Raw genomic sequence first — 12,932 nt, 5'->3', positions numbered from 1 at the left:
GCCTAGCGGGACGGCCAGGCCACTGCCGCCGGAGGGGCTTCTTCAGGGGAGAACGAGGGAATATCCCCCCCGCAACCCGAGTGCGAGCAGGGAGGAACTCGGGGGTGTGTGGGCAGGAAAGGCAGCCCCGGGGCGCGGGGGTGGCGGGCGCTGAGGGGAGCAGAGGGCGCCCGGGACAGCGCTCCCGTGCCGGAGGGAGGCAGGAGAAAAGGAACCGGGAGAAAAGGAACCGGGGAGCAGCGCCGCTGGAATCGCTAGCGGGGAACGCGATGAACTTCCCCGGAGGCTGAGAAGTTGTGCAGGTGCCCGGGGGAGGGCAGCGGCCACCTGCACCGGGAAGGGACCCTGGGCTTCCGGACAGCCTCTCCCAGGACCTCTAAAACACGGCTGGGCCGCGGCTTCATCCTCCCACGTGCCAAGCTCCAAGGGACCACGGTAAAAAGTTCGGCGCCTGGAAGAAAAACACAAGAGGATCGTGGCTGGGAACCCAGAAACTCAGAGGAGCCCTCGGGCTTCCCAGGAGGCACCTAAGACCCTGGCGAGGGAAATCGTGCCAACGAGTTATTACCGTATCTCCTCTCATCCCTTCTTCCCAGCTCCCACCACTCTGCTGAGGGAAATCCACAGCCCGGTATCCTTGAACAACACGAGGTATCATCCCACAGAGTAGACTCGGGGAAGAAAAAAAAAAAAAAAAAAACCCAAACCAAAACAACCGGAACAAACCCTGGATTCAAATCAGAGAAGCCAAGAGATCATTATCTATGGGACTGAAACATTCGGAGCAATAAAACTTACTAAGAAGTAGCAATTGTAAAAACTCTCTTGCACAGATCCTGGTACTGGGAAATCGCTTCTCCTTATAAAGACGGCACAGGCTAATGCCAAATAACATCTGTCTTCAGATCTGCTTACAAGATCCTGCCAAAACATTTTTCTTGTCTCCTGCATCCCAACTATTTTTGCCACACTTCTTTCCTAACACAGCCAAGACTTCTGCAACCCAGTTTCTTTTATGTTCTTTTTGCTACTCTGTTAATTACTCCTTTCTCCTATTTCTGCTACTTCCAGTCATGTCTGTTACTTTTTACTACTCTGTTAAGTATCTGATAGAAGTAACTTGTACTCATTTACTAGTTAACACCTTGCAGCTTCATCCATTTCTCCCTCATCTTTTCAAGCAGATAATACAGAAGCTATGTTCAGAAGAGTATTTAACTTTGAGAAGAAATTTGCTTTTTCCTCAATAGTCTCAATTCTGAATGAGGTCAGGAAGATGCTAAAAGCAGGAACAACTTTTCTTTCCACACGTACCTAACAAGAGGGGAAAAAAAAAAAAAAGTTACAAGGCAGGAATTAACACACTAATTGGCTTTACTGTGTTTGAGTTACTATTTATTCTAAACTGGCACCAGCAGTGATGTGCAGATGGAAGGAGCCTGCTGTCCACAGAGTCTCTTGTTCACTGCCCGTTTGCCCTCTGCCCCAGGAAATGCCCCCTGGACATTTACACAAGCACAAGGAATAAGTTCTCTGTGGTAGCTTACCACAGAGCTGATTAAAAATCAGTTCAAACCAAGGATTTTAAATCTCTTATTTTGAGTAACCAGCTGTCCTGCTCAAGCCTCAGTTCCTTCAGAAATAATTTCACAGACATCAGATCCTAAGCATTCTTGAATAATTTATGGCCTGGAGGGTAACAAATCTTTTTCATGAATATCCGTAACCTCCTACTAATAAATAATTAACCTTCTGATCATTAACAGTACCAAGAATAAAAAAGCATTAAATTTCACAACACTAAGAAATTTTTTTAAACTTTTCCATTGAGTCTCCTTATATATTCCAGGAATGCTAAGGTTTGATGTGTCAAATGTTCCAATATTAAGAAATTCCAACTGATAACATGACCAATAAAATTTATTAAGTATTATATTTACAACTATTTACATATCCCTTCCATAGATTAATATTAAAATAGACAATATACAATTTAAGAATTTTAATTCAAAGGCATTTTGTTGGAAAAAATAGGCTCTATTACGAGACCACCATATAAGAGCAAAAGGGTTTTTTTTGTTTTACACAAAAATACTTTCAGTACAGGAAGTCATAGGTATGGCATTACAACAGCAGACTAATATGAAGTATGATTTTGTACATGTTACAACGGTTTAGGTATCAGTTATTGAAGGGAAGGAGCTCAGAGTCCTGTGGAGCATGCAACACAGTTCAATCCTTTTACAGTTATGGTGATGGAACAAGCAGCTAACTCAAACGCATGCCATACAAAAAGGAACTGCCAACCAGGAACACACTACACTTAATAAAAACGACAACTTTGGTCCAATAAAACATTAGACAAAAACAGTTTTACAGTTAAAATATCTATTTTATACAGGTTTCAACATTAATTACAAGACTATTTACATTTGCACAATATGTATAAAATAAATTATTTAAAAATGAAGACAATATTACATCTTTTTCCAAAAAGAAATCTGTACAGTAATTTACAAAACATAGTAAGATTAATTTCCTCCAAGTCTTACACTTTCTTCCACAGGCCTTCTCATCACTCTTCTGTGGGAGTTCAACTGTTACTGAAGTTTCACAATACAAAGCTTTATAGCAGATTTTAAGTATCATTTGCTTTATGGTGGATGTTTTAGTTATTAACAGCTTCCAGCGCTGTAAACTCACCAGGTTTTGTCATCTTTTTCAGCAATAAGCTCTAAAGCGACAGGCAATTTTAAAATACAGATAACAGCAGTTACTGGGAATCTGAATTTAAAATTAGCATCCATCTTCTGTTTTTGAACAAGTGTCTGTGCCACACTTCTCTCTGTAGGAACACCTGAATTATTGAGAAAGGTAGTATTCCACAGAATTAAGTGCTCTGTCTCAAAAGAAAAATACCTTTGTGCATCACTGCACCTCAGTCTCTAGCTGTCCACGGGGAGGGACGAGCCCGACGGTGCTGGCTGTCATATGGGTGTCAATTCAAAGTCATCATTAACATCAACAAGAGGAACATAAAACTCCTGAATTTCATAAATGCTGATGGATTTGTACGTAGCAGGATCAAGCTCTTGCAGTTTAAGCTGCCACTCCAGTCTCTGCACCGCGTTCAGTGCTGCTGCTTCGTGCTGCTGCCTCATCAAAAGGCACGTCTGGTTTAAAATTGAGAAAGAAGTTATTGAAATACTTGAAAAGGTATTATTGCAACAAGTTTGAACATAGGAAGTATCTCTAAGAGCCCCTCTGGTGATAGTAAATTATCCCCCCAGTATATACTTAGAAATCTGCAGAATATTCCACTACACTTCCCAGCAACAGAAGTTAGGTTTTTTCTATAGTAATAGACCTTCCTTTGTGCTGACTCCACAAAAGCCCATAATACTCACACAAACCTACTATTTATCCATCTCATCTTCAGAAGGACATTAATTTTGGTTTATATTTTTTTAAAGTGGGAAGACCAAGGAGTGTACCTTTAATTTGTCAAACTTATCATCAACGTCCTGCAGCCATGACATGAACTGTCTTGCATTAAATCGATCCCTCACCGATGTTTTGCTGTCATCAGTCTGCAAAAACCAAAAATTTATTCAAACTTGATGATTCAATCTTAAACATACTTTAAAACACAAAACCTACTCTGTGGGACATAAACAATCCCACAAATACTGCTTCCCATGGAAAAACAGATTCAAAGTACAAAGGTATATAAAAGTATAAATGTTGACCAACACTTCCACTGTGAGCCAGCTGCTCACTAAAACTGGATATTTTTAGATTCCCTCAAGCTATTTACTGTACTCTGGTTTTGAATTTAGAATGGGAGGCTTAAAGATTTATACCTTAAAGTCTTAACTAATAAAAGGCAGATCTTTCCACAAAATTACTGTCTCTTTTTTTTTCTTTAAAATTCAGTAACAAATCAAATCAATATCCCTCAGGGAAAAGCAAAAACATTAATAAAGGAAAACTTAAGCTGCCTGATTTAACTGACTACAAAAGTATTGAATGTAATTAAAATACATTTTTGCCATCACAATCCCCAGAAGATTAAAAAAAGTGTGCAGACCTGTCTTATGTCCTGTTTTCATGAAATAGTTTTTTGTTTGTTTTTAATTCCAACTGTTTCATAAGGATTTGGAACGTCACATCTGCCCACTGTGAGAAACTAGATATACTCTATACATAGTCCTGAAGTCAGACTATGCCAACCATTTAAATAATAACCACTAAATACAACAGACTGCTGTTCCTCTTTCAGGGAGAAAAGAAGACACCGCAGGAATTTGTACACAGTAGCAGAAGGAACAAAAAGAAGCCCCACCAAACGTAAAAAGATTGACTTTTCTGGAGAACAAAATTAGTATTTGCTAATGGGGTAACAGGAAAATGGCAGAATGCATTACAAGACAATGTTTTCTTATGCATCTACATTCTTCCCATTAAACATATTTAAATCAAACCATCAAGTTGGTAGTATAAGACATTGTTTTCCATTACATAAAAAAAATCATTTCATAATTTGCTGAACATTATATGCAATGTAATTTCCTAAGAAAAATTACCACAGACTGAACCATAAAGCTGTTGAAGTAGTGAGGGGGGAAGGAGAGGCATTTTAGTACTCCTCTTGTTATTATACAGATGGTCGAAAAGAATTCCAGTACTTGGGGGGCACACACAACACCTCAACTTCTCTCCCAACAAAGACTCCTTTCATTTCACAAATTTCAAATACAGAATCAGCTTACTCAAAACGAATTGTAGAATGGTAACTACAAAAATGCAGTTTTGTGCACAACTCATGCTTTTCTCATATCTAAAAAGCTCAAGGTCTATGAATTGAAGCAGAAACAAAGCAAAGGATATTCAGAATTTCAGAAGAGAAAATTTTTTGCCCTATCAGGTTGAAGTTCTAAGGAAATGATGTAAATTTAAATGATGCTTTAAAAATTTATCTGCATGAAGCTTAAAATGAGACAACAATACAGTCTCCATAAACTGCTAGCTCCATAAACTGCTATCTTTTGCTGAAACACCTTGTTGGGAATAGCTTTAGTTCTTCAGAGACTGGGGAAAAATGTAGTAACTGATTGAGGAAACACTGGAATAATTCTACAAAGGACTCCAGAACTAATGTAAAATCTCCCACGTGTTGGAAGTGTATGTGCTTAATTTTAAAATCCCCAACATCCAATGCATCAGCACTTTTATTACACCCAAAACACTTCCTCCTTGCATTATGTGCTGCTCACAGTCACTGTAACAGGTGTCAAATGCCGGTTCCATGTTTGTTAGTTGGAAAAGCTGTCCACAAAATACCAACACCATGAGATTATTTTCTATTAGAGATACAGCTGCAGCCAGTTTTTGAGTGACAGTCCATACAACATACACAGATTGTGAAGCACATTGCTTATTTTATGTTTTAATCAGGACGAAATACCCACACTGAACATGTAAATAACATGGCACAAGTAAGTCATACGGAGCCTGAAGTAATTTTGAAAAAGGTTATTTCATCTGGTAGCATTCAACATTTCACTGTTGATCATATGTTTTTTTATAGTTCAGTTCTTGTGTCTGCCTTGTACAGAAGAGGAAAGTATAATGTGGATACATCCATAAAACATGCCCAAATTTCATAAAGCAATTTCATCACTTTGCACACTACTGCATTCCAATTATCTGGATTACTGATAGATGTGATTTTCTATGCTGATTGAAATCTGTCTTTAATAGCAAAATCAGCAGAGGAATTTGCTTATTTTATCCATTTCATAATTCCTGGAGGTAAAAGAAAACCAGACATGGTACAAACCAGAAAAAACATTACATACACCCATATCCACCTATTACTGTACACCCAACTGAGGCCCAGTAAAAATAACAACCTATACTGGGCATAATCTTAATCCCGGGCAAATCAATGACAGTTTTACTATGGGAACAGAATTCTTTCCGAATGCTTGAGCCAGGCTAGCCATGCCTTTTTGTCTGAAGCTGTGAAGGACAAATCTTTACCTGAGCATCCAGAGGCACGTTGTACACCTCAGCATCCAGCAGCACAGTGCAGGCACTGAAGGGCAGAGTTTGATTAGCCAAGGTCCGGGCTGCTCGGTAGTGAACACGTAGAACCTCCTGCTCATTAGAGACGATAAGCTTTTCCTAATTAAGATATCAACATATAAATATACATTTAGTAAGTGAAGTATTCATAAAAATGTCCACTAATTTAAACATTTATTTTTAGGGCTTACACTTTTGAACATTGTGAGAAATGGGCTGCTGAAGGTAGGAAGGGTTGGTCTTCTAATCAAATCTGAAATTTCAATTTAATGATGCAAAGAGTGTCCTGTGGATGTCAGAACTGGAAGCACCTTCTCCTTACCCCCGGCCTTCACTGATGGATGAATGTTTCCACTGAGGCAAGTTCTGGTTGATGAGGGTGGTGAAAGATGAAAGGTAGGAGGAGCATAGCGTTGGGATACAGATTTGTGAATGTTAACTGTATGAAGCCTTTTACTTCAGGCACAATGGCCAAGCAAACTGAAGCAGAAATACAATTCGCAGGGTATTTTTTTTTTTTAGACAATGTGCAGTAACTCCCTAAATTCACAGCTGCATAAATATTCTTTACCCTAAACTGAGATACGAAAAATACAACTCATTTGACAAAGTTTGACTTACAATTGGATTCTGTAAAGTGGATTTAATTTGAAGAACATCCCATAGAGCAAAATAACTACGAATATGCATAATTTTTTAAGACATAGAAGAATGTTCGTATGTGTTTACTGCTCTGCAATAAAATGGCTCTAATTTTTATTAAAGTAAAAGAAGGTGGATTATAATATTATATTTCCCATTTTTCAGAAAACAGAAAAAGAAGCATCTTTCCTTTGGTTAGAATCATAAGAGTCTGGGTTGGAAGGGACCTTAAAGATGATCTAGTTACAAACCCCCAGCTGTGGGCAAGAACACCTTCCACTAGACCAGTTTGCTCAGCGCTCCACACAGCCTGGCCTTGAACACTGCCAAGGATGGGGCATCCACAACTTCTGTGGGCAGCCTGTTCCAGTGCCTCACCACCCTCACAATAAAGAATTTCCTCTTAATATCTAATCTAAATCTCTCCTCTTTCAGTTTACAACTGTACCCTCCCCTTGTCTTATCACCATTTGCCTGTGTTAAAAGTCACTTTCCCTCTTCTATATAAGCCCCTTTAAATGAACTGAAATGCCCCAATGAAGTCTCCCTGGAGCCTTCTCTTCCCCAGGCTGAACAACCCCAGCTTTCTCAGTCTGTTCTCCACAGGAGAGGTGCTCCAGCCGCCTCATCAGTTTCATGGCCCTTCTCTGGACTCACTCTACCAGGTCCATGTCCTCCTTCTGCTGGGGACCCCAGGGCTGGATGCAGCATTCTATGGGGGGTCACCTCACCAGAGCAGAGTAGAGGGACATAATCATCTCCCTCATCCTGCTGGCCATAATATTTTTAGTTGCAGAGGATTTATTTTCAGTCAGAACTTGATCCATGTTTACAGTCTTCGTGCTTCTTGTTTTATACTTTTTGCTGTAATACTAAATTCAAGTAAAACCCTCTCTCAGCTGGGTTTGTTAAGTCACATTGAAACTGTCAATTGAAAAAGCATCACACTGGGTTTGATGTGGCAGCTCCTTGTGTAACTATGTGGAAATCCTTATGATACATCCATGTCAGAAAAGAGTCCTGCCTGTGCCCACAAGCTACCTGGCTCATGATACTGGCATCTAAAACTAGGTTACCACAGAAAAAGGGCAACCTAAAAATAAACCATACCCCTGAACCAGGAATACTTTCTCTGTTTCTGTGCTCAAAATCATTGATGCCCACAAAGGTAGTTCTAATATAATTTTACCCAGTTTCTGAGCAGAATATTGCCAAACAAGTTTTAGTCTTAGAGCCACACATCTCCACATCTCCTCTCAAGACAGAATTCACTATGTCTTTAATTCTTTAAACTCAGTCAGTTTGGTTTTGAAGTCAACAATCATCATTAGCTTTCAAAACTACACTCTGAAGCTTCCTTCCCACTGCCTCTAGGATAAATCTGGGACAAAACTCCAAGTATTTAACAGGAAAAAGCTGCTATCTTACCAACTTGAGGGTTCTGCTAATAGCTATTCAAACCATTCCCGCGCCCCCCCCCCCCCCCCCCCCCACTTAGAAGTGTCTCCAATTAATACATTTGGATGGAAAGAAGATTACTACTGAACATTGCTAAATTGAGAAAATGTAGTCTGTTCCTTGAACAAGCGAAAAAACATAAAGCTTAAATCCAGGACATAAAAAAATAAATTAGTCTTACCCTTTCAATACTGTGCTGTAAACGTAGTTTCATCCTTACAACCTCCTGTTGTTTGAATAGTTCCTTAAGTGGGTCTGACAGTGATGGAGGTGGCGTAATCTGTGCAAAAAGATTTATAAATAGTATAGTGAATATGTATTTAACATGTTTAGCATTGCTTATGTGATCTATTAAAACCCCCACACACATACACACAAAAAACTGCAAGGCATTTTTAAAGAAAAGTAAGAGCTTTTTACTTTTCATTGATTATGCGAATTCAATGTGTTTGCAGTAAAAGGTTTTAAGGATTCCATACCATAAAATTAATAAACCCAAGTGAAAACGGTGTTTCAACCTGTTTAGTGCTTTTAACCAGTCATTATCAGTATTCCACAGCTTTTTTTTAAGAGGCTATACTGTAGAATATAGTAAGAATACAACTTGCTTTCAGTTTTAAAGACTCTTTAAAGTACAGCTGTTCATTTTGAGAAGATAAAAACTGCCTAGCAAAATACAAGAGCAAAGTAAAAAAAAAGTATTGCTAAAAAAACCCCAAACCACTTGATATTTTCACCTAATGGCAACAACATTTTATACTGCACAAAGATAACTAACCATACTCCTAATCTTGCAATCATGCAGAACACAGGCAAGCACAAAAAGTAGACGAGAGACCCAGACAGTAGCTTGAAAAAGCATTTCTTCCTGTCGGTTATTCAAATACGTTTTTTAAAAAACTTCCTTAAAAAGAAAGTAATTGAAAAAAAACCAAATAGACTTGAGTGACATATCAATGCTGTTACTGATTTGTTATGCTATAAACATTTTGCATCTTCAATCAATTACAGTAAACAACCAGAATTAGTGTCTGGTCTGAGCTGTATGAAAAACACTGACAAGGCACCTGGAGCCCTCCTGGCAACCGCAGAAATCTGATGCTTTTTGAGAAGTAACTAATAAACATCTTGGGAGTTTTAAGGCTCACTCAAAGTTTACTTTTCTTTATGCCAGTTCTATTAGACAGTTCAGCATGGGTTTTAACAACTGACAGATCTAAGAGCACTGACACTGCTTTGGAAAGGCCCATTCAAACTACATGAAACACTACCTACTACCACTGATATTCAAAAACCACAGCTCAAATACAGACCTGCAGTTACTCTACCCTACCTCGTACCTAACACAAACAGAAAGATAAATAAGTCTTTTCAAAAAAATAGATCCTTCAACTGTCAAGAAGTAAGAAATCCATTACGGAAATACAGACACACTGTAGATTAAACTAGATAATTAGTATCAATATTGCACCTATACATTCCAGTAAGAAAGTGATTTACCTACCAGAAACACCTCAATTATTATTATATTGGAAAATTATTTCAGGACAATTTTTTCCCCAATTGGTAGTTAGCCAATGTCTCTAGAATTATAGAACATAATATGAACAACTGATTGCAGTTCATTCCTTATATTATTATATGGTATAAAATGACATTCAACTCTTTCATATTTCGAACTACAGAACAAGATGCACTTAATTTTTCTTAGTCAAAACAGTGTGGCCCTCAAACCAGTAATGTTTATGGCACATGCTATTTTGTGTAAAACAACAGTACTAAAAACAAACATATCCCCTTACAGACCAGTTTTCTCTGAAATTTTTGTGTTCATGGTACAGTACAATAGTGCTGTCACAGTCTTTCAGTAAAATAAGACAAGATGCTTGCAAGTAATATCAAGCTTTTATTTTAACAAACCCAAAACATCTCCCCAGATCTCTGTTCTTTTGGTTACAGAAAAGCACAAAGATAAGAAGCAAGATAGAGAATCTGTCTATAAATAAGCTTTGGGTTTATGCACCTAAATTTGCCAGAAGAAATAAAAATTTCGGAGCTGGCAAGCATCCATATCACCTGAACAATTTCACAGAATCACAGAATGGTCTGGGTAGGAAGGGACCTTAGGGGTCATCGAGTTCCAAGCCCCCTGCCATGTGCAGGCATGCCACCCACTAGACCAGGTTACTCAAGGCCCCATCCCATCTGGCACTAAACACTTCCAGGGATGGGGCAGCCACAGTTTCTCTTGGCAACCTGCTCCAGTGTGTCACCACTCTCACAGTGAAGAATTTTTTCCTAACACCTAATCTAAACCTGCCCTCTCTCAGTTTGAAGCCATTCACCCTTGTTCTGTCACTACATTTCAAATATTATAACATGTTATTCCCTTAAATTTACAGATGGCTTAATGGTGCAACAGAAATAAGAATCAACACCACAGAAATAACCTGACAAGGAGCTGACCATCTAGACAGCAAAGTTGTGTGGACTTTTATTTAAATGTATAGAACTCTGTTTCAGCAGCCTATGTTCAGCCCTGAACAGAGATTATGTTCAGACTTGTGTGAACTGACAGGTCTCCGTGATCCCAGTGATCCCTATTGCCACTAGACACATCCATAAACTATTCACTCCTGCCCAGCCCAGCACCACCTGCCAAAATGCACAGCTAAATACTAGGTTTAGTCACAGTAATTTATGGAATGATCTGTTTTTTCCTCTCTTGGAAACTTCGGAAGAGTGAGCCTCAGATCCTTAAGAGTCTGAACACAGGATGTGGGCAGTCGCACACCACCTGCTGGAAATCCCAGCCTGTGAACCAGCACTGGATTCAGACAAAGGAAATTGGTTTCTTTGAGACCAGAAAGTCTGACTTAAAGGTTTTGAGGGAGGAACAACCAGAGAAGCCTTTCAGACCTTCTAGTCAAAGAAACTGCTACTAAAGAGAACCCAAAAAAACATGTAGGGAAAATACAAACACATAGGGTAGGACTTGCAAGAACAGAGCATGAAGCTGAACACCATAAAAAAAAAGGTGCCCTCTGGTTTTTTTGCATAACCAAAATATCCAACTATTCTCTTTAGGACTCACACTCCATACAGAAGAGAGGGAAACAAAGGGGCCCTGCCTGCTTCAGAGAATTCTCTCTTCCCAGTCTGAGAAATGACCCAGAAAAGCCAGACAGAACTTGGCCTTGTGCCTCTGCTCCACCTCACTTGGAGCCAGCCATCAGAGCAGGTCTGATTGGGCAGAGTTCATGTTCAAGACATGCCCTCCACACATCAAAATCCATCAGCAACTTTCCTGCAGGCCTTGCATGCTTCAAAACAACTACAACAAGAGCATCAACTCCTCACTCTATAAGCCTTCAAAACCCATTAGTGCATGCTGCAAACTCTACTCTGCTATGTCATCCAAGCAACTGACCTGCTCTAATGCTCTAGTTCATGCATTTTAAAAACAAGTTTCTGGTAATATCCCTAAAATTAGATTTTACCACTTGAGTTTCTACAGCAATGCCAGGGAGACCAGAGAGAATCCCTCTTACTAGAAGCACATGTACTAGATAGCCATTGGAGGCTGGCAGTGAATCATCCTGGTACGTCCTCTCAGGAGGCAATACAGATAGAGATGACTGAACCCCGTAGAACATGGAACAATCTGAAAGGCAACAGAGCCAAGTACAATTGAAATTTGCTCTGCTGCAAGATTTAGATTTGTCTCCTTCTATTTTGAACTGACTTGATGCATTTGTATTTGTACTGGTGAGAAGGAAGCCATAGTTGATATGTAAATACTCTCACTGCCTTAGGTGATCCGGGTTGTAAATTACAATGTATAAACAAGGCTTCGGAAACAAGGTTTTAGCACACTATCTCCTGGTTCCCACCTACAGCATGTTTGAAGTTCATCAGATAAACTACAGTGCATCATTAAAATTCCAATGCAGAGAACAGTATGTTACACCAACCATTACGAGTCTCAGAGCTAAATATATGGTCTTCACACAGACCTACACAAAGGTATCTGTAACACAGGAATAATTAAATAAAGAGTATCTCCTTTCCCTCTGTGTAAACTGATGAAGCAAAAATTAGTTAAACAGAGAATCATTAGAGAATCAAAGGAAAAAACTGTAAAACAAACTTGACAAAAAGGTAATTTTATAGTTGCTTACTAAATTCTGCATTACAGGTGTGACAACACTCTATTAATATTTCAACATTTCACAGAGACTAAGCCTAGCCTTTATTTTCACTTTGTCGGACAATGTGTATAATAAATGAACACTAATTTCTGAGAGTGAAATGACTCTTGGTTTAGCAATACTCTTTTTAATGGAATTATTATGATTGTGATTTTCAATGGTGACAAAATTATTTAACTGTGTACATAAGCAAATTCTGCCGGTAAGTTAAACCTGAATTATTACTAATTTTTTTAAACAATTAATTTTTTTTCTGAAAGGAAACATGAAAAGTTTTATCAAAATAGTACATTTACACAAGTGACAGTAATTAAACAGTCACATTGGAGATTTTTCAGAAAAACAAAACTTGCTTAGAGTACCTTCTTATTTCGAACAAAACTCACGCTTTTTCTTGCACTTTAATTCTAATGAAAATGACCACCAATTTCCTAATAATTTATTTTGGCTTCTCAAAGTTTATCTTCTTCATTTTTTCTTCTAGAAGCTTGAAATAAAAAGTTCCACCTGTTCTCTCTACATTTGTAGAGT

At 38.7% G+C, this 12,932-nt stretch overlaps 1 protein-coding gene across 2 annotated transcripts in view; it reads right to left on the bottom strand.

Annotated features, from left to right (window-relative positions):
- Positions 1 to 1,902: 1,902 nt before the first annotated feature.
- Positions 1,903 to 12,932, bottom strand: part of ANKRD12 (ankyrin repeat domain 12) — a 59,416-nt gene continuing 48,386 nt past the window's right edge. For both annotated transcript variants that reach the window (XM_040061828.2, XM_040061838.1), the window contains 4 exons: positions 8,372 to 8,470; positions 6,046 to 6,189; positions 3,495 to 3,590; positions 1,903 to 3,173 (listed from right to left, as the gene is read on the bottom strand). In XM_040061828.2, coding sequence (XP_039917762.1) covers positions 2,988 to 3,173; positions 3,495 to 3,590; positions 6,046 to 6,189; positions 8,372 to 8,470 — 525 coding nt within the window. In that variant the 3' untranslated portion in view covers positions 1,903 to 2,987. The remainder of the gene's footprint in view (positions 3,174 to 3,494; positions 3,591 to 6,045; positions 6,190 to 8,371; positions 8,471 to 12,932) is intronic.

Source organism: Hirundo rustica, chromosome 1, assembly GCF_015227805.2.
Source record: "Hirundo rustica isolate bHirRus1 chromosome 1, bHirRus1.pri.v3, whole genome shotgun sequence".
Taxonomy (NCBI): Eukaryota; Metazoa; Chordata; class Aves; order Passeriformes; family Hirundinidae; genus Hirundo; species Hirundo rustica.
Note: the sequence above shows the minus strand (reverse complement) of the source record. Positions and strands in the feature narration are given on the sequence as shown.